The 27,335-nt window shown below is 41.4% G+C and overlaps 2 protein-coding genes and 1 long non-coding RNA gene across 6 annotated transcripts; 2 read left to right on the top strand and 1 right to left on the bottom strand.

Moving 5' to 3' along the window:
• Nucleotides 1-564: 564 nt before the first annotated feature.
• On the top strand, nucleotides 565-11,206 carry LOC128887896 (uncharacterized). The gene is made up of 6 exons (XR_008460111.1): nucleotides 565-1,543; nucleotides 1,906-2,351; nucleotides 2,461-2,640; nucleotides 8,531-8,699; nucleotides 8,844-9,029; nucleotides 9,121-11,206. It is a non-coding gene; the product is annotated as an uncharacterized LOC128887896 (long non-coding RNA).
• On the bottom strand, nucleotides 2,642-13,743 carry LOC128887894 (Na(+)/H(+) exchange regulatory cofactor NHE-RF1). The gene is made up of 2 exons (XM_054144363.1): nucleotides 12,951-13,743; nucleotides 2,642-5,684 (listed from the first exon to the last, which is right to left on the bottom strand). Exons 1-2 carry the CDS (start codon nucleotides 13,377-13,379, stop codon nucleotides 5,346-5,348), a joined length of 768 nt encoding a protein of 255 aa, XP_054000338.1. The 5' UTR covers nucleotides 13,380-13,743; the 3' UTR covers nucleotides 2,642-5,345.
• On the top strand, nucleotides 11,844-27,286 carry LOC128887877 (rab11 family-interacting protein 2). Of its 4 annotated transcripts, XM_054144331.1 has the most exons (10): nucleotides 11,851-12,357; nucleotides 12,462-12,563; nucleotides 15,875-16,012; nucleotides 16,111-17,309; nucleotides 22,181-22,219; nucleotides 23,816-24,062; nucleotides 25,042-25,420; nucleotides 25,649-25,929; nucleotides 26,023-26,464; nucleotides 26,543-27,286. In XM_054144331.1, exons 4-10 carry the CDS (start codon nucleotides 17,279-17,281, stop codon nucleotides 26,717-26,719), a joined length of 1,596 nt encoding a protein of 531 aa, XP_054000306.1. In that variant the 5' UTR covers nucleotides 11,851-12,357; nucleotides 12,462-12,563; nucleotides 15,875-16,012; nucleotides 16,111-17,278; the 3' UTR covers nucleotides 26,720-27,286. The 4 variants fall into 4 exon arrangements, with proteins under 4 accessions (XP_054000309.1, XP_054000306.1, XP_054000305.1 ...); XM_054144334.1 differs by having other exon boundaries at nucleotides 11,844-12,357; nucleotides 15,875-17,309; nucleotides 25,670-25,929; XM_054144330.1 differs by having other exon boundaries at nucleotides 15,875-17,309.
• Nucleotides 27,287-27,335: the final 49 nt, after the last annotated feature.

Consider the following 27,335-nt stretch of genomic DNA (forward strand, 5'->3'; position numbering starts at 1 on the left):
CAAAATTCTGCGATTCTGCATTTCTTGTCCCTCTATTCTTAGTCTCCCGTACTCCCACGCGGTTACTCAATATCCTCGGACACGTATTATTCGCCAACATTGTACAACCTGACGATTCTATACAGGCACAGAGAGTATCTTTCACTTGTATTTTGATACTGAATCAGACCTAGGAGGAATTGCGAGTCGTAGTGGGTCAGACGTTTTAATCATCGTAAAACATTGCGGAGAGGCACAGTCGTCGAATATATTCGACCAATATGTGTTCACCAGCAGCGTTTCATTTTAAGAACGGGTGAAACCACCTTTCGAATTTAAGGGATGGAGAATTGTTTCGTAAGTTAAATATTTCACTGGTGAATCAACAGTTTTCCAAACCGCAACTTCGTAGGGTGATTTCACGCCCTAAATATAAGTCTCCAGCGCTAATAAAAGATACGCATCCAACGGTTTCGACAACTTTACTTGTGCGCGGAATTTCGTCAAACTCGGTGCGTAATTGGGTAATGTTTTCTAGCTCTTAAGGTATCATCGACATCTCAAGCATGATTATCAGATTGCTGAGAAAGGTATGCGCCCTTATACAGAATGAAATAACAACCTTATTACACCAATTGTGAATGCATAAAATCCGCAGTCTACTCATTTCCATGTTAATGATAAATGGTTATCCTTTAACGGTTCTTTCTAATGGTGGGACATTTCCATTCACAGCCAAGCCTGCGTCCTGATTAGAATGTGAGTGCGCTGCAAAGAAAACAACAACAATAGATTAAGCACAACAAATTATTAGAGTTTTCAAATATTAACATAATCTTCGCTATTTGAAAAATCGTGGCGTACGAATATACCTCTTCTTAAAATTTAGGGGAAAATTTAGGGAATTTAAAAAATGTTGAGAGGCACTGGCTTACGGTAAGTCGCGAAATTGGGAATCCGACTCGATATCGAGAGTGGTTGAGACGATCGGCACGATTCCAAAAAGCAGGCAATCCCCGATAATCTCGAAATAACGAGAACCTCGTCCCCTCTCTTGCAGCATCCGCGAAGACGCGTCGCGGTTCTGTTTTCCGTCTTCGTCGCGCGAACGACGCGACAGTCGTCCCCTCTCCTTCTCACCCACGGCTACACGATCGCCGATATTTTTGGTCGTGGCGCGACGAAGACGCGAAGATAGTCGCGCGCGTGCGAGCAAAGGAGACGGTCGCTCGACGGTAGTCGAAGGAAAAAGGACAGTCGAGAATCGAGAAGGAGAAAGGATACGCGGGTGCACGAGAAAGAAAAGGATGGGACGACGAAACAAGGAGAGCGAGAGCATCATCGTGAAAACGGTTAGCGCCGTCGGCGTAACCTGAGAGCTTCTCGGACCCCGCGACCATATATGTCCGCCTCTCGCTCTCTCTCACTCGCGCCGATCGCAAGCACATCGCGCCATCTTGCTTTCACCTACAGTTGGAAACTAATCTTTTTGGCGGTCTCCTCGTTCGCTTTTTTTTTCATCACGACGCCCTATACGATCCACCTCGACGCTGTTAATTTACTGGTAAGTTATTATGATCGAAGCTCTCGCCCGTTTCGCGACGCTTTTTTTCTTTCACTGTTTACGAACGTTATCGCCAATTGACGTGTACAAAAATACGCCATTGACATCTACCGTTTTCAAAGATAGATAAGATTTTATTCGATTGCACGGTTAGACTTTCACTTGTTCACTAGGGAATGATTCAAATTTATATGGAACGAGTTACAATTAGAATTCAAATAAAAAGATGAAATTGTAATTCGTATTGTACGAATCTTACCTACGTAATTGTTCGATTGAATATTAGGTTAGGTGCCCTACACCCTGTTCTGATATAATACATCTTTTATAAGTAAGTACGTTCTGTTTCTTTTGAGGAATAGGGAAATGAGTCAAAATTCTGTCTGCCCCTGCTTCACGCCAATCTCTACCATTCTAAAGGATTTATAAACGAAATGTTGTTGTAAATCGTACATCAACTTTGATAATCCATAAAGGAACAACATATTTGATGTAGTAATAGCAGCGTAAAGAATCTGAAACAGGCATCGCAAACGAACAAGGTTAAGTAACATTCGAATCGAATTTTAGAATGAATAATCAGCACGTTATCTCAAACCACCTGATGTTGAAGGTTAAACCGTTTAAATTAATTTATGTTTCGATTTTTGTATGAACTCTGTTCTCGATCGATAAATTAGGGACGACTAAATACTGCTATGCGGCGCCACTTACTTAATGGCGGAGTTGTAGTTCCTGTTCTCACCGTAAGAACTGTTCCTAACCGACTCTACTTTAAAAATTCTCGCGAAATAAATATAAACCCGAGGTAAGCTAAATAGTTTCAGTAAATAGTTCCAAATTTACCGGCTCTGCACGATTATCTTGTTTACTTACTCTTGTTGTTAGTTCTGATTAACAAGTTTTGAATGTTCAAGGACTCTCTCCACCTTATATTCAACTATACAAAACTATAGAAGTCTAAACCGAGGACGACAGGAATTTCCCTCAACCTAAAAAAAGAACTTCGTTCATCCGACCTGTTGAATGCTTGAGCATACTTCGTCATACTGGCTCCTGTTTAACGAGGTGACGAGAAATAAAGGCAACAAACACGAGTACGTACAACAATATTTATACACAGATGTACGCGGTTAACGTAATTTGACGAATAACGTACAGTTAAGTCGTCTTGTCGCCAAACGTAATGCTTAAAGTTAAACTCTTACAAATAACATTGGACGTGTGTGCAATAATCGTAACAACGTGTGTATTTGGACCTTACGCAGGATGTTTATATACATTTTAAGGAACCGGTGCAATGATTCGCACGGCGAAACACTTCTCTCGTTTTCAGGCACGCGTACCCCGCGGTGTTTTGACAGGTAAAATTGATTAACGGTGCGTCAATTTCATTTTTAGCCGGGACAGAAATACCGCAAACCGACGTTGAACGCATGATTTATCGGCACCTGTCGATATTAATTTTTACTTGAGACAAGTCGTTACGGCATTCCTGCGTACTTAAACGACGTATTGATCGTTTCTTCCGATCGTTGCACCGACCTTGACGCACGAAGATCTAATATGTACAGAAGCGGGTACTGTTATGCATCAGACCACACAAAAGTATTTGCGATAAAAATAATAAAAAAAAAAAATATATATATATCAAAGAATTTACACAACACACTCCGCGCGAAGCGAGAGCCAATAGATCACGATGGACGACCTTCGAACCACTCGATCGTTCACCTTGATCGAACTCGATCCAGCCGATCGGTTTGCGTAGATCTACGAGCCAAGTTCGGTTCGTTCGACATTCGGTGCGCGATAAAAGGAATGCAATGCTTTAGATGCCGATACGCAAAGTCCCCGATTAAACGGAATTTAACAAAACTCTCCTGATCGCTGATAAACGTAAAATTTTAAAAAAAGGTCTCTCCGTACACGCGTATAATTTATACGAAACCAAAACGATGCAACTCTGGCGTGCACAGGAAATGATTAAAATAAAAAAAAAAAGCATCTTATCGTATTTCAAGTGGAAAATAGCGTTTGCTCAAGTTACGAAAGAGCCTGACGATCGTATCGATCCTAATTATCTCGGACAATAGACGAGTTGTATAAAACGTAGCTCCAGCGATACGAAGAAATCGTATTTTAACCGTGGGATGGCTCCGTGTACGTAACTACTGTAAAGTTTCCAGGAATCGTGTATCAATATTCGTGTTACGTCCTTGACGAATGCGAAAGGTGGTATCGCGAAGTCAACTTATCGATCGTGTAATAAATGCAATATATCGGCGAGTTGCGCGACGAGAATTACGCGAAGTGAATTTAGCTTTATGAAATATAGAAAAATCGTGACGTAATTCATTTCTCGGAGTACCTATGGGACGAGTAGCTATTTCTCACAGCAACTGATTACAACAATGATAACGTAGCAACACTTTTCGTTTGACTTCCGCTCGTTACGACGCGCCATATTTAATTTACGAAGTAATTATCCTGAAACGACATGCATACTAATACCAGAAATGGGCAACGATTAACGTTTTGTTAATCATTGATCACGATTACTATGGCGAATCGTACCATTAATCATTACGTTTCGCCCAACGCTGGCATAGTCGTATATGTATCGAACGAAAACGGCAAAACAAATAGTCTCGAGGTATTAGCACGCGGTACGAGGCACAACGCAAAAGGATCACGACGACGATAATTGAACATTGCACAACGGGTTGTCGTAATATTTAGCAACATCGGGTACGAGACAGTCTCTAATGTTTTCTGTGAGTCCTGCGACTCCGGAGACGAACGTGGAAACTCGCGCGATTCTTCCCACTATTGTGTCGCGTTCCCGCCCGGTGATGTTACATTCCTTAAATTACGTAACGGATTCGAATCTCGATAAGTCGACGCAGGTGTACCGGGCCATCCTCGAGGATCCTCTCGCTCGCTCGCGCGTTAACGATTTCGTTGGATCGCGATCCAACGCGAACGGACGAAACTGTTTGTTACACGACGCGGTGCGCGCGTCGTACGATACATAGGGGAACGACGCGTGTCCTGAATTTGATAACGGATAACAGAAATTAACAACGACGCGACAACGCGGCGCGCGGTGGCAACGTTACACTTTCTCCCGCGTCGCCGTGATCGTCCTTGGACCGCGCAAACTCCGTTCTTGTTGGTAGCGGGACAACTCGGTTTACTTGGTGTCGGAAGGGTGTACACACAATCGCCAATTGTCGAGTTTCGCAAGAGTGAAATTGTCTAGCAACGAAACGACGCGTCTCTGCAACGATTTTTGAGCGGAGGTAGGAACTCTAAATGCTATTCCCAAGTTTTTCGCGTTAGAAGTCGCGAGTCAATCTCGCTCCCGATCTAAACATCGGCAAACACGCGGTTACACCTTCCCGATACCGAAGTCAAGGTTGTAGTCTAATTCAAGGAAGAATTTTCATCGTTCGATCCGTCGCAAACGTGTTAAAAGAGTCACGTTTTCGTTGGCAGTCCGCGATGATCGTATTCGTCTATCGTTCGCGGTTTCTGTACAGAAACCGATTTCGGAGCGACCGAGTGGTACTTCCGGAGAATAGGAAGTTCCTCGAAACACCACAGTGAAGTATCGGTACGGCTCGACAAGGACAAAAAAGAAACGGCAACAAAAAGAATGGTGAATCGATTTGCCACTCAAGACATCGTGGAAGATCGTGGAGAACGATATCGGTTACCGGTATCGAGGGACAAGACGGAGCACCGCGATCAGAGTATAGCCGATAGGATCGTCGAAAACGAAGGTGGACAACGTCGGTTATAACTTTTGCACGATGTCGAACTTGTCCTTGAAACCGATCGACTCCTTCTTCGGATCGTATTTCTTGCGCGCTGCGAGCTGAGCCCTGAGCTCCTTGGCGCTCATCTTCAGGTTTAAGCCCTGCCGTGGCTCGTTGCCACCGACGCTACCGTTCCCGGTGCCATGCACGTGACCCATGGACGCCGTCGTCGTTTCGTTCCTAATACCGTTCCCATTCTCTCGACCCGACTCCTCGCATTCGCTCTCGTTCTCGCTCCTCGTCGACGTCCTCGTCGCACCTGCCGATACCGTGCTGCTCTCGCTGTTCTGCGATGCATCGTTCGATTTCTGCATGTTCTGAAAAAAAATGAACAACATTTTCAGATCATCATCCGTGAATCTTTAAACGTGAAATAAAAAGTGGAGGTTGATTTTACCGACTCGAGCAGAAGTCGTACGGGGCAAGTTTAACCTCTTGAAGCGAAACATCATATTTGTATGTTAAAATTGATTTAGAGATCAACATTGCTTTTGCTTGCGTGTATTCGATTGGAGACGAACAACATTCATTTGTCCCTCGAGAGGTTAAAAGGGAGCTCCAAATCTACGCGGTCTTTTGAATTTTTTCTTTTTAAATCCATAAGGAATTTTTTCATGGGAAATCGCACACATGTTCATTTATATATAGAGAGTACACATAATTTATTTTTAACGAAGATAATGAGAATTAAATGTAATACGAATGATCTTCACGATGAACTGACTAGAAGACTACCCCCTTCAGGTTTCCTGACCTCTGGCATTCCATTGTAAGATTTTCTCCTCGCGTGAATCGGTGCATTTGCAAAAGTGCAATTGTAATTTATACAAAATAACGAATATATTACAAAAGCTATCCTTGCCCAACCCTGACGCATACCGTAAGAATTGCGTTGGTTCTAGCGACGCAGTTGCCGTGCATTACTCGCGCGACGACCTACAATAATTTCATTCATTACAAGGACGTTTATCGCCGGTTGATTTCACCAACTCTTCGTATAATTGCCGAACAAAGATATCGGCGTAGCTCGTTAGAAAGGGACAAGAACGATATAAGAAACTCGCGTCACGTATCAAGGCCGATCGCGCGGCGCGCTACTTTTTACCCAAACATGCGCTTCTGAGCGAACTCGAAATCGAGAACTAGATTTCGACTGCAGCCAGAAATGAGCACAGCTCGTGTCTACATAAAAATGTTTAATGATACCTAAGAGATAAACGACTGTTTAAGCGCTACTCGAATTATGTAGGCACGAGGTTCAATTGAATAAGCGTCACGAATAAATTCCATTTCTGATAACAGCACGACGAATTTTTTTTTTTAGCGATCCACTTGAAATCTCTGGAGACCGAAATGTCAGGAGACCGAGAAACAACAAGGTGGACATTGACGGCGCGGTCGAGCGAGAAATCTCAATTTTTTGTTACACAATGCCAAGTATTTCGCTTTAACGATCGCAGATAGAAAGTAAAAGCGTGGACGTGGTCATTAGTAGACGTTACGTCGCGCAGTTCTCTCCATGTTGGTAACGAACAAACACGAATAGACGGTTTGTAAATTCGTGGTGCTCGAGGATGGAAGCTCATTTTCGACACATCGCTCGAATCAAATGATACCGATTACGATCTCGTTCATAAATACGCACACATTCGAAGACGTGTCAAATTGATCAAAAAATTGTTGAAAATATCCGTCATACAACCTGTCTTATTTATGCCTGGAAGCACCGTTTCGTCATTATTCCCACGAATCAGGATTGAAAAAGAGTGAGCGATCATGTTAACGCAGAAGAACGCCAATGGAAACAGTCGGAGCTGATAAACACCGAATAAGAAACATAATAACACAATTCACAGGTTGAAAACAAAACACGTAATTCGTGGAAGAAACTCATAAACGACCTTGGGATCCTGATGCAATATTCCGAACGGTACTTAAAGGAATTCCATCGAATAGAGGCAAGCTCCGACGGTAAACCGGTTTTAAGCCACAGACCGTTTAAATCTCTTCGAAATAATGTTAGTCGGCTGTCCTCTCCATTCGACCTGATCGACCCCCGGAATAAAAAAAAAAAAAAAACGAAACTCATTTTCTCCGCGGTATTTTTTCCGTTTACAATTTAAAACGCGCTCGTAACGAAATATTTTCACGCCCGCGGCGGATGTACGTTTGATTACCTCGAAAACGAAATCGCTATGGAGCCGGAGAAACGACGTATACCGCACGTACTGGCCGGATACAACCGATAATATTGTTCGAAAGAAAGTGTTTTCCGATTGGACTTTCGGAGCAAGTTGCATCGTTTTTGATGATCCATAAATTTATTTGATGAAAATTTTCCTTCCATCGCACCGAAGAAAAATCTTTCCCTACTAAATCCTTCTAAAAACAAGTAAATGCACGTATCGGTGGTTAAATTCTTCTGTTTAATATTAATCATGTGTGTGTACTGTAATCGTTTATGTCCCAAGTGATGCGTCGCTGGTTTGGTTGAGCACTGTATGCGATACTGGACACGCGCAAGCAATAACGCTGTCATCGATAAATGCCTGACACCGAAAGAGGCAGGAGTCGCATGCAAAGATGGTGTTTACGCGTCAAGACGACGCGTAGCCTCTCTATAAAATGTACAGAATCTGTGTCACGGCATTGCAGCACCGTCACTGCTACCCCGCAATTCAATTATCTTCCAGTGACGATGAAGTCTCAACGTGCAGGTTGAGGAATCGTTATCTCCGCAACTGGAAACGGGGAATCGACAAATCGGCCGCGATCGTTATCGATTTTCTTGGAGAAACGTCTTTGTCTATACCGATCGTAAGCGATTAATTAGCTCCGTCAAGCGCAAGGATATGTAACAGATAGCGCGTTACCATTACGGTCATCTTTGATTCAACGCACTTTGACTCGGATTATCTTTGTTGAAAGTGTTGGCTTGAAGTTTTGGTGAAAACAAAATTGGACACAGTACATAGGGAAGAGATAACAAGGTGGATGACTTCATTATTGATTGCGATTTATTTTGATTTTGATGTATTAAGAGATATACTGATCAAAAAGTTAAGACGTTACAAAAAGTTAGACATAGCTATTTTTTATCATATTAAATTCTGATATAAATTTAGACATGCGAACATGAAATTAATTACACATTCTCAAACAGGGTACACGATGCATTGGCCGGCCCGATTCCTTCCAGGAGGGGGATCCCCGTTATCTGCATACGTATTCAGCCGTGGACGCGACAGTGTCTTTTTGGCACGCTTTCTTCGAAAAAACGCTTCAACCCGAAGACACGGAAATCGAATAAGAGCGGATAACGGACTTTTAAGGTTAGTGGTTACATCGACGGATTTCACCGACTTCGCCGTGACATCGTTAACCTCCCAATAAGTCACACGCGATGAAAAAGGCTCTCTAAAGAGTCCACCTATTTTACTAACAATGCTTTACGCTGGCAAACCTTTGAATTTCAGAATTCTTACAAAGTTTACTCTTTAGGAACGATGGGAAGGTGCTGAAAATTTACTGGAGTCATGGAGGTATTCCTTTGTTTAAAATATATGGAGGGCGCAACTTTGCTTAACACGTTGTTCGCCACGTCGCCCATATATGAGTGACAGAGCTTTTCACTGAAGAGCTCAAAAAATTGATTCCAAAAGGTGAGTATCAAAGAAAATGAATTTTAATGAAATTCTTGAATTTCGATAACGACACGAAAATAAATACCACAATAAATGTTTGATTATGTAGTTTCCAGTAGTCTGTAAACAAAATTTAAACACAGTAGCAATTTTCAAGAGTATCAGTCTGGCAATCAACGTGTTAATGGACAAATCGAAACCTCCGTAAGGCTTTCGTGACTCAGGAAGGTCCTATCTCGTTTTGATGAAGTCCAAGCTCAAGTACTACGTATGTAACCATTCGTTCACGCTGTTTCCTAATACTTTGAGGAACATTCCAGCAGTCGAACAACGACATTTCGTGCGTACGTACTAACGTAACGCCAACAAAAAAATCACGAAAGATCGTTTGCACGTTCCGCTTCAAGCAAACAGTTTTCCCTCTCGTTCTTGCCGGCGCTGTGCATGCCGTACGCAGTTGATAGATTGCGCAATAGAAAACGGTGGCAGGAAATTGACTATCCTGTAGAGAGGCGATCAATTATACACCGGCACGTGTGATCGAGCACACGCCTAGGATATCCAGCATTTTTTTTTTAAAGGTACCAAGGATTACTTCATTTCAATGTTCTTAATTAACGCTCAAGGAACCGAACGTGGAGATCTCTTTCGCGTCGCATAGCTCAACCGACCATTCCGTTCACGAATCCTGTGTGGCGAGGTCTGCTCAGGCGTAACTCGGTCGATTGCCCAAGTCTTATCTCAAACTCGGCGACGTCTAAAGGTGTTTCTAACAATCCTCGTCAAATTAGGTTGTCTCGAAAAACTGCGCACATTAACGAAATAAGTGAGAGAGAGTTTGAAGATTGAAAGTTTGAGAATGAAATTTACATATGCTTTGAAGGCTTTGAAAGGTTCGATGGTTTTTAATTTATCAAATTTTTCAATAACGCCACACGGTCGTGTAATCTATACACGAAATTGCTCGTACAGCTTTCGATATCATTTTAAATTAGTCCTATTTGCCAATTGACGAATGCATCATTAACAAATTTAGACATAGGAAGGGTATTTCAGTGGTGGGAGTTAAGAACGTCGATACGCCTTGCAGCGACTAAATGTACATTGAAATTATAAAGAAATAAGAATCCGTATAGATTACTCGTCTGTTTGAAATACCTGAAACCTCTGTCGTCAAACAATCTTTACGTATTTCGTGTCGGCATGCAGATTTTCGTGAGTAAATTGTAGGTAAACACGTAACGTGTGTCACGATGCGTCTTCGACCGCGTAAGCGCGGTGCAACGTGGAGTTTACGTAACTTTGCGCCGCAAAAATCACCGGAAATCCGGCGAATCGTATCGACGGAGGACGAATCTTCGATCGCGAGATAAACTCGCACGATCGGACTCGTGGGAGCTGGCGTGCATCATGGAAAGACGATTGAACGCGAATCCCATGAAACGCGAATTAAGGCCAGTGACGCGCTGGTTCTACAAAAGAGGAACTTCCGACGATTAACGCCGTAATTGTTACATCCGAGAATGGTTTACGTCGCGTATAAGAATGCAAGCCATTTCACCTGATAACCGAGTTAGGGAGTCCATTCAAGGTCTCCTTTTATTCAAACCCCGAGTTTTGAAAACGTTACGACTGATATCGTAAACCAAGTAATTTGTTATTACTTTGGCAAACTAAGCATTTGTAAATTTGAGGAGGAACGAAACGAATCTTTGCGTCACTTCTATACCTATCTTATCGTTTACGAGCCCGAGGAATGAGTCATTCGATGATCGCGATCGCTTACCTTCGACCAAATAATCGCGCAAGAAGTCCATAAATAAAAATATTGCTTTTTCTCGTAACTGGAGTTCTTAGAGGGTGACAAAGTGTCATTCTGGAGGAAGCAAAATTGTTGAATTGCGTTTTTGACCTTGAGGAAATGTACCCAAGCAGTTGACTTTACTTCAAGAGCTACAATCTTTCTTGATTCAGATTCGTAATTTTTATTAAGCGAGTCAGAAATTGCACATCTTTTCGATTAATCATTCGAAATTGTTATCTACATAAGAAATTTGTCTAGTTTTCTATGAAACACTTTCCGATTAAGAGAGATAATACTAATTGCGAAGCTATCATTTAATTTACACCTGTGATTAGATAAGCGAAACAAAACAAACAACAACAATATGCAATGTTTCCATGAAAAGACGAAAATGTAATTCCAGCAAAAACAACAGATGATACCAACGGAGGATGAAATAGAACTGTCGCGAGAAAAACGAGAATTCGCGGAGGCTGCGACAATGATATCAAGAAGTCCTACGAGCCTTATCGTTTCGTGGCGTCTCGTTCCGGCGAGACAAGTGTGTGCACGATATTGTATCGTTCATTTTTCCACCAAGTTATACAATACATATGGAGAAACGTTTAGCGACAGTATACAAAAGCTTCGAACTCTGCGACCGTCTATTTTTACATACGAGAGCGATTGCACTCTCGTATCTATCTTGTCTGAACCGGCGACAGTTTTCAGTTTTTACGTATAACTAAATTACTCGGTTTCGAGAAATAACTTTCGAAATTAATATTCAGATGTTCCAGTACATGTTTCAATTTTCAATTGAAACTCTGCAATACACACGAAACCACTATGCGTCACTCGAGTCATTTACCGATAAGAACGAACTATTAAACTGGAACAAATAACATTTTCTTTTTTCTCGTGCTCAGTTTCATAACGATAGCTTTAAACGAAATATAAAGAACCGAATTCCTCGTTATTCCATCGCAATTTTCCGTGACATGTTTACGTATTAGTTTCAGGTAGATTTTGCCCATCGCTGGTCTAAACAGGATCTTCGACGTCGACAGCCTTCTCACGGCTGTCGAGGGTTCGTGTTTCGTGCGAGTCATCGAACAAGAACCGACGCTCGATAAATGAGCTTTCTCAGGGTTAAGAAGATTTTTTGCGCCAACGGCGCTGCGCGCATCATCCGAATCCCACATCTCACGCAACGTTACAGAGTCCTTTCGTGAGAGTGAAAGAGAAAAAAAATCCAAACTCTCCGTTTCTACGTATTTGTTCGATCGTTTGCTCGCTTTGAGGCCGCTGGTCTCCGTATGGCGCGCTAATTTTTTTTCTCCTCGGCTCTGCCACCCAACTGTGGTAAACACAGATGTTGAAGCCGCAGGCAGTTCGACAACACACGGTTATCGCTAAATATGCATATAAAAACGACCGTCATTTTTCCTGGATCAAGAAACAACGACCGTTCACGACGTTACAATGTTGAGATGAATCACAGCAAGAACGATAAGTCCAAAAGAATCTTGTGCGATAATTATCCTCCTCGATACGCGTAAGGTATGAGTCTTGAATTGGCAGATGTGAGAACACTCCATTCTGGTAGAAAAATAAATACTGAAATCGATTTTTAATCTAACCGACTAACGATAACAATTTTCTAGAAAAATCAGGAATGGACGAGAAACAGAGATGCGTTAACCGAGCAGAAATCTTCACTTACCGCACCGATAGAATTGACGTGACACGTGCCTCAAGATCTAAAGGTAATCGCAAACACGATACAAGTTAATCGCTTCGTTGACAATTGTATTAAATAGTACATTCGAGAAGATTATGCGGTTCTTAAAAGCATTAAAATACATTTTTTATCGTCGGTTCTTACACGATACATATAATTTCTTGAAATACCTTCGAAAGTGAAGAATAATAGACGCGTGGGCAAGGTCTATACACTATCAAGCAAGTGTTACAAGCTATCGCTCTCTGTCAGCGGTTGAAACGAATAGCTTGAAGCAACAGGTGGACATTCGATGATCGGTCTTTATACGACCCTGCTAGGATTTTCACGCAACGTTTAGCACTTTGCGAATCGTAATTTGTGGAATTTGGGGAATTCGCGTTAGTAAGTAGATACGCAGTAAGATACGCACCTCGTCGATGGATGCGTTGCTATCGTTGAGCTCCTCATCTTGGTCGACACTGTTGGGATTCTTCTCCGGGGTCTTGATTACCTTGATGTTCGCCATGGTACCCTTGATAATGATGTTGTTGGCCTTGAAATATTCGTCGGCCTCCTGGTCGACAACCAGGAGTTTCGTCTCATTGGCGAAGGCCTTTATGCGTTCGACCACCTGCTTGTGCGTCTCGTTCGCGATGTTGATCTCGTTAACCTCCACGATTCGGTCGCCTTGTCGCAGACCAGCCGCCTGACTCGGCGAACCGTCGTCCACTTTGCCGATATACTGGCCGTTCTTTCCTTTCTCCGCGTGCAAATTGAATCCGTAACCGTCGAAATCGTCCCATTTGACGATATGGCAAAGCCGCGCGGACGGCACCTTATCACCCTTCAGGGAAGACATGTCTCACCGACCCTTGTAACGTAGCGCGCTGAACGAAACGGAAACTGACCGCGAGCAGAAGCAGAGATAGGACGACTACCCGAACGAAAACGAAGTAAAAGATAATAACACGCGCCGTGCTACACGCGGATGGCTACGAGAAAGCTCGCACACGCACGCTGTGTCGCGCACTACGATCGGTAACGAGGAGATTTTCAGCGGAGGATCGACGATCGAGGCGCGGCCTTACGGTCCGTCCGTGCCTCATGCGACGGGCTCGCTGGCTGACTAGACGACTGGCACGGCCTCGCCGATTTTCGTCCTCACCTGCCACGAGGCGATTATTCGACTGGCGGTGTACGCACCGCCGTGAATCGTCGTGGATCGGTGAATACGACGAGCATGGGGGATTGGAAACTTTAAGCTTGGTTCACGCGTACGCGAGGCGTCACGTGCACCAATGGCCGCGATCGAGCAGCCACTTCCAGCTGAAATCCTTCGAAATATCACGAATCCTCAGGTATGCCTCGATCTCCGAAGCGATACGTTCCTAGACGCAAAACGCCGAAGGAATTCATGCGAGACTCTGTCCAAGACTTCGGACGGAAACTGAAGGATCAAGCACAAGGAGGAAGAGAGTCGGAATAATTGAAACTATGAAGCGGTGGGGCAAGGTGAATTGACCAGAATGAAGGAGAATGCCGCCTACACCCTACTCTGCTTGTTTCGTGAAGATGCAATGAATATGCTGTTATCATTTGCGTCACTATAGCGACGATATTTGGAGAACGGAAGGAACGATAATACGAATCTGAACTCCGCTTGGCATCTGCTAGTTGTATACATCAGTGAGTTTTATAATACTATCACGAAGCCTGTGCCTTGGATACGGAAATATGTAAACGTGATATCTTTCTGTTACTGATAGAATTAATAATTAAGGATCGTTTATCTATAAAATTGTGTGCTGTTGTAGCACATTTGAGAATGGTTCCTTTTCATAGCCCTCTATCGGTAAGTCCGAAAAATATCCCCACATGGTATCAGTCCAGCACCACCTGTCGACGAATCATAAAACTGAAAACAATTTGAAAAATATTTGAATTCAACGGGTTTGTGAGAAAGGCGATTTCCGTCAAAGACTAATGTAAATAAACTCTTCTTTTCGCTACTAAAAAATATGTCGTTATTGTAACGCGAAAATATTATTTTATTATTGCATACGCTGTCACTGGCCATCCTTAGTTTATGAAAGAACAGAAGAGCTAGACACCTGTTGCGCGACGCGAGTTTGGTGAATCATGAACGCGTTAGCGCAAATGGAATGAATCAGGCAGCGTGGTCATGCTTCTTGCAGCAGAAAATCATGACAATACGTGAAACAGACAATGCATGACTTTAAACTATCGAGAATGGGTCCGGAAAACGGATGATTACACGTTCTGTTCGTCGTCGAATACTTGTAAGAAAACACCTTACACTGTTTTATTGGCTGACTTTTATTGCCCGTCAAATATCCTTTTCATTACCTACAAACCATGTGTGCACTGTGTGCGTACATATATTCATGGTGTACGCGTATGTGCAGTTGTATAGAACCGAAGTATACACGTCGGCCTCTTACTACGAATGAAAATAGCCTTTGCGGTTCATTTTCAAACAGAGATAGGATATCGTGTCGGCGATAAGATGTCGCGTTTAAAGAAATGGAAATTCATACTAGAAGGTAACGTGCAGAGAATTTTATAGAATTTCTGGTATTCATTTTTAATAAAAAATTGTTCTAAATTATGATTTCACGTGGTAATATACGAATCGATAATAATATCGATGCAAATTAATTTATACAAAATAGCCATCGATAAGGAAATAAAGTTCCATGCACGCGATATCACGTAAATTGCTATTGTGATCGGGACGAAAAATGCATGGCTTACGATCGAGAACACGTAATGAAACAGACGTCGTAGCGCTATCGTAACAAACAACTGCGCTTATCGCGATAAAGAAAGGTAAAATTGTGCGATAATAATACTGTGACAAATCTGTGATAAAACAAATGGAAAATATTACAACCTGTGATTCAAAGAATTTCCCGACATTCGTGAAACAACGTATTTCTATCTTGATAAGCGTTTTTTTAGTGAATGATAAAAAACTGATATTCGACGAAGTATTATTATAATCGTAGCAACTCGTATGTGCCATCAATAAAATTTATGAAGCAATTTCCATACGTGCCACGTGCGCACAGCTCTAGCAATCGACGATGCGCATCTATGATTTACGAATCAGTCCTGCATTAACATTATGTCATTATGAAATCGTAAGAATACCAATGTACCGTGATTATGGCAACGCGTGCATTCAATCATGCAGCTATCAGCTACAGCGTTTCCGCTCTTTCGACAAACCTAAGCCACGTAAACGTTTGCATACATTGCAGCGGCGCGACTGTTTTATTTGAAACTTGGAATTCTTTACCAATATATTCATCTCCGTTACATTTTTTTCAGGGCACGGTACGTCGCTTTGTCTCTTCAGCAGAAAAATGCACCACGCTTGCCGGAACGATGAAAGCGGAAAAACAATGTCCAACCATGTAAAATTAATTTCAAATGACACACAATACGAGAAACTTCTCAACAATCAAGGTGTTCTCTACGAACGAGTAAACAAAAGAATTATTGCGTACGAATCAACGAGTCATTTCCAACGTAATCACGCTGATAGAAAATCGATTATGTTACAGAAACCGACGACACATGAAGATGTAATTACTCGCCGGTTATTTAAAACTAAATGCGATGTATTGAGTTGTCTAGAAAGTCCATGCCGATTTTTAGTAGGTCGTACAGGATCTGAATATATCAGAATGGTTGAAAACAAATAAAATGTGGACATACCTTAAAAAGTGGACAAATTGTGGAACAGAATGGTACATATATAATTCAATAAATATATATCGAAATTCAAATATGCATTTGAATTTTTCTTAAAAATAGGCATGAACTTTCCGGACAACCCAATACATATATATATTTGCGACAGAAAATATTCACGCAACCTTTTACGTTTCTAAGAAAAGGTAGCTCGCCTTTAAATTATTAGGAAGAATTATAGGCATGGTAAATTAATTACCATTAAATATAATATGCGCAGATATTATCTACATAATTCTACGTGTTGTGTACACACACTCGGTCGTTGAATTTCTATCCGTGTATCCTTCTATCTTACCGATGACGAATCGCAATGATTATACACCGTGCCGTCGCATCGTTCAACGTCTATATTATTCTCCGCGAACTTCGTATATTTCGCCTAAGTGCAAATACGCTTGTCGCGTGTTTTCTTCGAAAGTCACGACGAAGTAACTTTCATTTAAAATAAGCGAGTGTAAAGATCAAGTATAATAAGGGATTGCGCAAAGATTTGAAATATACCGCAACCAAGAAAAAGAAAATTTGGTGAATTACGTTGAACGGTGTTTTACATTGCCGATAGTTTGCTATCTGTCATCCTAGTAAAAACTAACGTAGCCTGCGAATTAATTTCATTGTAAAAAAAAAAAAATTTAACACAGGGCTATCGAATTGCGTGGCTCGTTCCTGGGGAGTAAGCGTGGTGGTTGCGCGAGGTCGGACGCGCAGTAGTCACCGTAATGGTGCGCGATGCGCGAGGTAGACGTAGCGGTTGTTCGAACAGCACCGAGGTATAGTTCTCGTTCATGTATCGTACCGTGTGAGTATTTTATCGTCGGCGCGGCTCGATTCTGTAACGTGTAAAACAGTGGAAACCGCAAACGCGTAATGCCAACGCCCGGCGTCGCGGCACCCGTCGTCACGTAGATCGGTACGTCGCAAGAGGAACAACAGATGAATATTTGTAACCGAACGCCTGTGACCTAATCGACGAAAATGTGGAGCCCGACGCACGTCCAAGTGACAGGTAAGCGTGAAAAGGTGCCCCCCGAATTGTAAACGCGACGTTACGGAAACGTCGATTGGCGCGCAGGTGGTTCGAACCGAGCAGATGTACCGTAAACCGATTAAAGCTAGGTTACGTATTCGTTCGTCGAATGTAGGCGATCGAAACCTCGCAATCTCGTTACGCCTTTCTAGAAACTTATTTAGCGAAAGAATGCCGTCGTCGGTGCGTTGTCTCCTTCGTTCGCCAACGATTTTTACGTTGCGAATGACGCGTGCCGTGTTCGAGCGACCTCGATCGTCGTGACAGACAGTATCTACCTCCGAGCGGTCGATTTGGATCGTCACACGAGCGCTACGATTTGTCTCAGGGGGTTACTTTTACCGACGCAATGGTTGGGAGTAGCGAACAGTAGAAGGAAACTTCCATCGTGTCGAAAAGCAACCTTCCGTAACGCTATAGACAGATTGGGTGAAAATACGAATACTATCCGAGCACGAACGTCGCTTGAATCGAGAGGCGAGAGATAGCGATCTATGCATTCGCGTGCGAGCATTTTCATCGCGCTGGTACACGAACGGGACGCGAATTTGCGCGTTCCTGATCGCTGGGAAGATGCGAATTCTTCTACATTCGCGTCGTAGTTTGGTTTCGCGACGCCTCCGAGACGCGCCAAGAAGGACAGTGTATTTAAAACGCGCGCGATCCTCTACGCCCCAGATACGACATGACTCAACCGCTGAAGATTCCTTTGCATGTTTTGCGCGATAAATTTCGCTCGGTTTTCCACGTTTGAGTTTGTAAAAAACGTTACTTTTACACCTTCTGTCCCACATATCAGACGTAGAAATGAATTCTGTGCCTTTGTATTAAATTGTTAAAGTACCAATCTTCGTTTTATCCAGTGATGGGCGAAACCCTAGGCTTCGAATAAATCTGAAGTCTTTGGGTTTTGCCCATCTCTGGTTTTATCTCTCAATTTGCAACATTCTGTAGGGTTAATTCTGAGCAATTCTAGACGTTAGCGTGCTCGAATGTCGAGTGACAAACAGGCCCTTAACGCTTTCGTTTCCATGCAAAATAGGTAGCGTGTGAAAGCATGTGTACAGCAGCTGATGTCCCCCTTTCCGTTTGTGTGCACGGGTCCTCTGCTCAGGCTCGTAACGATGTCCCCTGGAACCTTTCAATTTAGTATCCTGTTGCATGCCAAGCCCCTCTCTCCCCTCACAGAAATCCATTAACCGTTTTCCAACGTACATTTCCCTCCTCGATTTTCAACATTTTATCCCCCTTATCCTTATTTTATCCTCCATTTTATCCTCCTCCAACATTCTCCTTCCCGCGAGAAGGAATGGAAACTTTTTACCGTTTCGGTTCTGTTACTCTCGAGACGAGCGTTTTCCAAATAGGGGGCCGAAAGGACCTTTAAAGGATCTTTAATTTCACGAATGCTCCCATTCTTAAATACCAAATTTATTTCTCACTTCTAGAAGTCATTAAGAAAACGGTTCCGACTCGCCACAAGTCTCTATACATTTTGCCACGGAAAAGTATTACGACTTAATCGCCCTGTTAGCTGCAGTCCCGAACCGTTAAGAATGTTCTTCTCCATGGAAACGGTATTTGGCTGCAGCCGACGCGAGTGCTTCGCACCTGGACTGATTGAGTCGTGGAAGAATGCAGCGAGAGAGCCGATTTTCCCATCTAACGACTAGACTTTATTCAACGAGAAATCGGTGGAATAAAAAAAAAAAAAAAAAAAAACGATACACCTCGCGCGAGTCTAGGAACGATCGCAGTTCATCGCGTTCCTCGCATTTCTCAGCGTGGATTGACTTTAAAAAGTAAAGGAAGACTCTTGGGGGACGTACAGTGGATGTAGAAAGTATTCGTACACCGATCAATTTCCAAAAAAAACTATGTAAAATTGTACTAGGTTGTCCCGAAAGGTTCTTTCGCGAGTTGCACTCGATTATTTTACGTGATCGTGTTTATATAAATAGACGATCTAATTTCATAGATATTCATGTTGTAACAGTAATGGGGCAAAATGAATCGTGCACAATTCAGTAATGTAACATAAAACATGAATTATCGTGCATGTATTATTTATTAAGAAAGCGAAAGAAACTTTTGTGACAACCTAATAATTTGTTAACTTATTTTTTATAAACAATGACATTCTACGTATACTCGGAAATCTCTAGAATAGATTACAAAAAAAAAAAAAAAATAGCTATTTATGTAAGTTGCGAAATTAACAAGAAAAAAACAATTAATCAAAACAAGATCGAGTTTAAAAATGTGTGGTAACGGGGCTTAAAAATTCCATTTTGCCGCGAGGCCCCGTGGAAATATAATACGCCGCTGTGCATACTATTCTAATGAAAGAATCAATTAATACGAACCGGGGAAAAATATTCCTGTGTGTTTTCAATTGCTAAACAATGTACTCGCGTGCGAAGACGAGCATAATTACAAACGATATTCACGAGGCTCGTCGAAGAAGAAACGGTACTGCGAACGGCTGATATTTTTCTCACAAAGACTCGCGGAAGTAACTCGTGTCATTCAGAATATAGAGTGCAACACGTACGAGACGGTACATTAAATAGAACACGGTGTGTCGATGCTACGGTATATTAATAACGTGGCTTGGCTTCAATTTTTCCAACTCCAGCTAAATTTTCTATTTTGCACGACACGATAAGATATATATGTACTTTCTTTTTTTTTTGTGATAAACAAAATACGTTATATAACGCCAAACAAATGCGCACGCATAGAATCAATCTTATAAGTATTCGTACTCTGTATGTCTATTGAAGAGATTCAATTAAATCACAGATTTAATATCTTTTCACGTATTAGGTTGTCCGAATAGTTTCTTTCGTTTTATTAATAATTAATTCATACACAATATTTTATGTTTTATGTTACTTTACAAAATTGTGTACAATTCATTTCGCTCCATTGCTGTTACAGCATCAATGTCTAAGAAATTAAATTGTCTATTTATATAAACACTGGCACAGAAAATAATTGAATGCAACTCACGAAAGAAACTTTTGGGACGACCTAATAAATGAGACTGTCTGTCTAATAATGCAAACGGATTAATACGGCGAATAAAATGTTCGCTCATTCTCCGTACGGATTGTTAATTAATTCTGTATCGTTGTTACACGTTTATTCGTGATCGGTTGGGAACGTGTTGAGCATAGAATTCCTCGAGTAAAAAGTACTATCGTGGAAGGTGGTCGAAAATAATGAACCAACAATGCGGTAGAAGCATGGTTTCGTGGTTAGAATTCCAACGAATAATGGGCGGGAACCGATACGTTCAACGCTTTTACCGCGATAGGAAGGCGGGTGATTATGTTCGCCAGCCATGACGCCGTTTTACAAAACATTATCCTAAATTTCTGAAAGCAGCTCTCGGGAGAAAGAGAAACTTCTTCTATGCATATACACAGGGAAAAAATAAACACCGTGAATTCATGATCTTAATAACTTGTCGGAATTTACCCGTGGTTTATCTTAATTTGTATCTTTAGGCTTCACGGTTCGATCGGATCGCATTATTGTTGTACTGGGTTGTCCAGAAAGTTCGTGGCAATTTTTAAGAAACATTCAAAGACACGTTTGAATTTTGATATACAGTATATATACATATATATATATTTGTATATCAGATTGTCGGAAAAGTCGTGACGCATTTCTGCAACAGGTGACGATAGTTTACTTTTGGCCGTACTGGAGTCAGTTGCAACCACGTGATTGCTGTCATTTGACAACTAAGAACTCTAGCTTCGTACTAAACAAAAGACTGATCGACTCGGTTGAGTTTGGAAAATTTTACGATAAATTGAAAATGGAAGATCAAACTGTGCATTATCGCCATATTCTATTGTTTTACTTCCATAAAGGGAAGAACGCAAGTCAAGCTTGCGAAAAGTTGCGTAAAGTTTACGGTGACAATGCTTTACAAGAACGTCAGTGCCAACGATGGTTCACGAAATTCCGTGCTGGTGATTTTAATCCCAGCGATGCTCCTCGGTCAGGGAGACCCATCGCGGTTGATGATGACAAAATCAAAGGAATAATTAAAAAATTACTGGAGCTTGGATGGGATGTGTTACCACACCCACCATACTCGCCAGATCTTGCGCCATCGGACTTCCATTTGTTTCGTGCTCTTCAAGCTTCTTTGCGTGATATAACGTTCGATTACCGATGAGTCTGTTAATCAGCACCTTGGTCAGTTTTTCGCCGATAAAGACAGGTCCTTCTATAAACGAGGAATTATGAAACTCACTGAATGGTGGCGAAAGGTTATCGAACAAAACGGGCTATGTATCATTGATTGATCTTTGTCCTTTATATAAATAAACAACATTTGAAAAATCAAGAAAAAATACGTCATGACTTTCTCGACAACCCAACATTTATTGAATTATGTATGTACCATTTGGTTCCACAATTTCTCCATTTTTTAAGGGGATATCCACGTGTTATTTGTTTTCAACCATTTCGATATATTCAGACCTGTACCGCTTATTAAAAATCGGCACGGACTTTTCAGACAACCCAATATTTCACACGACGAACACGAAAGATCGATCCGCGGTTACGCCTACATCTGTTTATCTTCTTTTCTGTCGTTACATTACGCTTCTATCGCGAATGCTACCGTTATTTGTTTACGCGTTTATTGCTTTGTCATGTCTAAACCGTATTATGAATTCAAATGAAAGTAACAATGAATGAAACAACCGGATAGTGTTGCGCGTCGCACAGGAAGTCTGTGGCCATTAGGCATCGGTTGATCGATAATCGTTTTTTTTTTTTTGCTAACGACTAACGAGATCTTTTTTCTTCTTTGTTCGCAGTTCAAAGAGCCAGAAACTTATTGACCAAAGGAAAACACAGTAAGTACCGGCGTCGCCGTATTCCATAATGCAAGGTTTACCTATTAGGCGCGACAGACGTCCTTGCTCGTGTCGATCCGCTCATCGAAGCGAGTCAAATTTCAAAACAATGGAAATCGGGCCTGCGTTTCACGACGTGTTCGTAATTATTGCTTCGTTCCTACCATACACGCGAGTCGAATTTCGCGGAACGGGCAAAAAAATACTGGGGCACACGTAACGAAAAGTAGCGCAACAAAAGTAACAAACGTAATCCATCGAATTGCAAGCGCGAGTCACGCGTCGTTAAGTAATTCAAATATATTTAGAACAAAGGGGAACGTAACAGAGAAACGAAGACGATGCTTGTAGATCCATGTTATTAGTTGTAATAAACGTCTCGACCTTTGAATTTGGACTATCTTTCTTTCTTCTTTGTTTTCTTCTTTTTTTTTACTCCGTCGCGTAGACACGGTCTCACGACTTTTGCGCTCGGGAATATTCCTGAGGCTACCGTTCCTTCGAGTCCAACGCTGAACGTAGCAACAAGCGTTTACAAATTTTATTTTATTTATTCAAAAAGGGCGCGTAATTGCGATACCTACTTTGGTAGATTAACTCTTTGCGGCACAGGAATTTTATTGCGTTTTAAAAATCAAACGAAATTGTTATGGATTTGTTCTTTGCATTTCGAAGCTGAAGAGTCAAGAATTACCTACGCTATATTCAAATCACATTTATAGTTTTAAGAATATTAAAACATAATAAATAAAAATATGTTTTTTTTTTTTTGTATTATTCCCCAAGCTGCATGGTGGGACGAATAAAGTCCCACGATACTTTCGTCATTTGCAAACAAATTTAATCTTTAGTTTTTATTATAAAACACTTCGCGTGTTTATATAGAATTAATTTTTATATAAATTAACTTACATCTACGATATTTCACATAAAACCAGGAAAGAAATATTATCGTAATAAACCTTCCGCTTACAACAATTATTGAACCGGTATTAGCACGTTGAAAGTTGCCAACATAAGTGCATACATTTGTAACATTGGATGAATATATTACCAACTGCATTACGTAAATAAGACGAAATATAAACCTATACACATGCAGCTATTGCAAAATTTCCAGGTGAATAATCTTCAGAGTGTAAGCAAAACATTAACTCTTTGGGGCACGGTGGGATTAAAAGTGTCCCACCTTTTTGATGGACGGTAATGCATGGTGGGACATTTTTAATCCCACCGTGCCCCAAAGAGTTAATGTTTTGCTTACACTCTGAAGATTATTCACCGAAGATTATACTTTGGTCCAAATATGGCGTAGAAATGAATTCTGTACCTTTATATTCGATAATTTATAACATCAGTTTAAGTAGAAATATTTAAACTATTCTGGAATCGATAGAGATTACTTTGGACCAACGGACGCGAACCTTGCAGAGGTCGTGGACTCCGCCATTGTAATTTATGCTGACAATAAGTATACAATGGATCGCGACGGTCTCTCGCGAGATTTAATTCCAGTTATACAGCTCGTTAGTCCCGACCTTACGGTTGACCGTCTACCTCCACCTACGTTAAGTCACTTAAACCTAATAAACGCAGAAACCAACGACTGTTTCGTGACGATCGCCCTCGGTAAGGAGAAGTATCAAACGTCCGTGAAGGAGAAGGCATCGAAGGACGTGGAATGGCACGAGGAATGCGAATTAACTATCCCAGAGCAAGGGAACACCGCGGAAATAGTACTGACGGCCCTTCATCGTGATTTCCTGGGCATCGACCAGTTCCTCGGCACCATCAGTATACCGCTGTCTACCTTTGACGTTTACGAGAGACCCAAGAATAGATGGTACGTGGTTAGGATCGTTATTTTCAACGGGTTACGTACACCTAAGAAGCCTGAAAATACGGCATCTATTTCGGAACATTTTTCGCCTAAGATGTAGGTTCTCCTAAATGATTGTTACCGGCGTTTTAAAGTATCTATCTTCAGCGATACAAAATTTCATTGAACGATTTCTGAACATGATGTAGATAAAGTAGAGATCACGGTTTTGAACGGGTATTAAAGTACACGGAACACGTGTACCGTGTATCAAGGAATTAAGAACACAGGTATTTTTAATACGCGGGTAACCGGGTACGTACACGTGCATCGAAATACACGGGTACGCATACATCGAATTATACGGCTACAGTATCTAATTACATAGGTTTATATACAAACTTTTATGTAAAAAAAGGGCTTTTATTCTACATAAAATAATGATCCTTATTAATTTTGAAAATATTCACAAGCAATAAAACGAATAAATAAAAAAGATATAAACATAAGAAGAATAAATATAACAGACTACATTTTTTAGTGTAATTTGTAATACTTCATTTATTAGTTAAAATAAATGTTCAAGGCAATGTGCGTGCACGTGAAGTAGGGATCTCTAAGATAAAGTGATTAGAATAAACCAAGTTTTGAAACAGAAATTATAGTACTTTTATGAACAAACAATCGATGATTTTTAGCTGTAAAATCCCGATTCCCAATTCGATTGCTTCTCAGGTTGTGCGATGTAGGTATAGAGGCTATGAAAGTAAATGGATATGATAGTATCCACACATGGTGTTTTGGAAAGTTGTAACAATCTTCAGATAAATGTCTGCCGTACGATTACCGTCTCCATTGCGCACTATAACTAAATGAGAAAAGAGAAAGGGAATATCTCCTGTAAGAAAGTTCCCATGCATATCCCACTGTTCATGTCTCGGAATCATGTCCTCTTCCTCTATGTAAAATGTACATTATACGTCAATTTCGAATCGTATGTTAGGTACACCCTTGGACACAAGCCAGGCAAGGAGAATACGAAGGAGAGAGGCGAGCTCGAAGTGAAGATCGGTTTCATCGTAAAAGCTGGCAGCCTGACCGATTTGAGCCGCAAGGAGCGTCACAAAAGTTCCCTCGGTCAACTATCCAACGCCGCCCATTCGATCGGCGGAAGCCTCCTCAGCATTGGAAGCTTGGAGAAGCGCAAAGGCTTGAAGAAGTTGGCCAAGTCCATCGGGAATCGCGTGAAAGGGAAAAGTAAACACAATCTCGAAAAGGTGGACAATCTGGACGAAAAGGAAGAGCACAACTTCAAAATCACTCGGCAGCAACCGGGCGAGGCCGATCCTGGCGTCATCAGCGAGGACGAAGACGAATTTACGGTATTACATGAATTGCTATTACTAGAGAAAAACTACTGCTAACTTAATTTACTATTGTCTTGAGAATCAAGAACCAAAAGATCAATTTATGAATTTTGGAATTTCTGGTGAGTTAAAATTCATGGTTGGTAGGCTAGCTGGATCATCTACTTTCGACTTCAAACTTTATTCAAATATAGAAGAAGAAATTTGTCTAGGATCGCTGTAACTAACATTGCATTTCTTCAGTTCGATGATTTGTCGCACAAGAGCTCTGCGTCGTCCCTTAACGCTCCTGTACTCGGTGGCAACAGCAACAGTGTGGGCTCGGTAGCGTCCAGCGTCTCTTCCGGCAATCATTCCAATGACACGCATCATTCACCACCAGCGCCAGTAAATACTGCGCCGAGCAAACCACCCCGATTCTCCATGAGTTCTTCCACCACGTCTTTATCGAAGCTTAGTAGCATGAAAGAAGATGAATGGGGTCTGAAGCTTTATGGAAAGCAAACACCTAGTAACGTCAGGAGGTGAGCATTTTTATAACATGCCAAAACTAGATATTGAAACTTGTAGCAGAGATTTTCAATACCATTTATTTTGTACATCGAACGATTTTTCAGATGGGAGAGCAAGCCGATCCCAAAGGTCGTGATCGACGAGCCAAAGGATAATCATCGCAAACCTTCGCCTGCAAGTTCGCCTTCGTTGGCGTTAAGATTCCAAGAGGCGCCAGAGCCGCCGACGCCAGCACCGCGGGAAATTGTTCAGACGCAGACGAAGGATGAGAAACCTGCGTCGAACAAGGAAAAGAATGTCAAGGAGGAAAAATCTAGAGAGAAGAAGGATGACAAATACATCTGTTGGAGTCCCAAGGACGAAAAGCAGAATCGAAAGGACAAGAAAAAAGAGAAGGAGAATAAACTGAAAGAGTTGATCGACGATAACCATTTATCTTCGGAGAGAATTATCATCGGTGGCGAGGACGCGATTAAGAGTACGACGCTATCGAAAAGTCATCTGCCACACGAAGTTCTTACTCAGTTCGAAGGAAAATCGAGAGAGGTAATTCTACTTTCTACATCCTTCTTTAACGTATGTTAGATCCGGTATAATTGTTTTCTTAATGTTTTCGAAACGCAGGACCTCATTGAGTTGACGCTGCAACTACAGGCGGAAGTATCAGAGAAAAAGAAACGTCTAAACGACTTGGAAGATTACATAGACGCGCTACTATTGCGAGTAATCGAATGCTCGCCGCGTTTATTGCAAAATCCGTACCAGTCACAGAGACGTCTGTCAGCACCTGGACACCAATAGATAATTCGCTCTTCCGTCCCGATGTTTCCCGTTGTCGAGGTTAATTACGCTTGGCAACGTGATTAGTGATAATTGCATAGCACACGTTCAATCTCTTTCGATCAGTTTATATTTGTTTGACTGTCTGTCGTTCAACTGACTATCTTGTAGTACACGCGCTTTAATTTATTTCTCGTTTCCTAATTAGAACGTAACATTTAAGTAATTTGCACGTGGTTCTCGTTGCTTTTTTTTAATTGTATAAACTTTTATTAAACTTATAGTATTTTGTTATCGTTCGAACGAAATATTTTATTATAAGGTTTACATGTTTTAAAGGGTGGAGATACGGTGCGATATTTGTGCCAACCGCTTTTAAGTGTCGAAAAATATATGCAAATACTTCCCTAGTCTTCCCGATACGAATCATCATTGTTTTATCCAAAAGCATTATATGTCCGTCCAAAGTACGATCCTAACAAAATCAATCATTGATAACCTCTGTATTTTTAAAGATGTACGTGAGATCTTCTCTACGTGATGTATATCATATTTTCACAAATACATATTTAAATAAGCATACATGTACATGAATGTGTTTAATTTCCCCTTATAATTATTAACATTATTTATAAAC

This window comes from Hylaeus anthracinus, unplaced genomic scaffold, assembly GCF_026225885.1.
Source record: "Hylaeus anthracinus isolate JK02 unplaced genomic scaffold, UHH_iyHylAnth1.0_haploid 11989, whole genome shotgun sequence".
NCBI classification, from domain to species: domain Eukaryota; kingdom Metazoa; phylum Arthropoda; class Insecta; order Hymenoptera; family Colletidae; genus Hylaeus; species Hylaeus anthracinus.

What these genes read in the sequence shown, in the direction of transcription:
- LOC128887877 (XM_054144330.1), top strand. Translation starts at nt 17,279, where the DNA reads ATGTGGAGCCCGACGCACGTCCAAGTGACAG. An exon ending in GACGCACGTCCAAGTGACAG is followed by an intron (nt 17,310 to 22,180) that starts GTAAGCGTGAAA and finishes CTTTGTTCGCAG; the next exon opens with TTCAAAGAGCCAGAAACTTA. An exon ending in ACACCTAGTAACGTCAGGAG is followed by an intron (nt 25,930 to 26,022) that starts GTGAGCATTTTT and finishes ACGATTTTTCAG; the next exon opens with ATGGGAGAGCAAGCCGATCC.
- LOC128887894 (XM_054144363.1), bottom strand. Translation starts at nt 13,379, where the DNA reads ATGTCTTCCCTGAAGGGTGATAAGGTGCCGTCCGCGCGGCTTTGCCAT. An exon ending in GCAACGCATCCATCGACGAG is followed by an intron (nt 5,685 to 12,950) that starts GTGCGTATCTTA and finishes ATTTTTTTTCAG; the next exon opens with AACATGCAGAAATCGAACGA.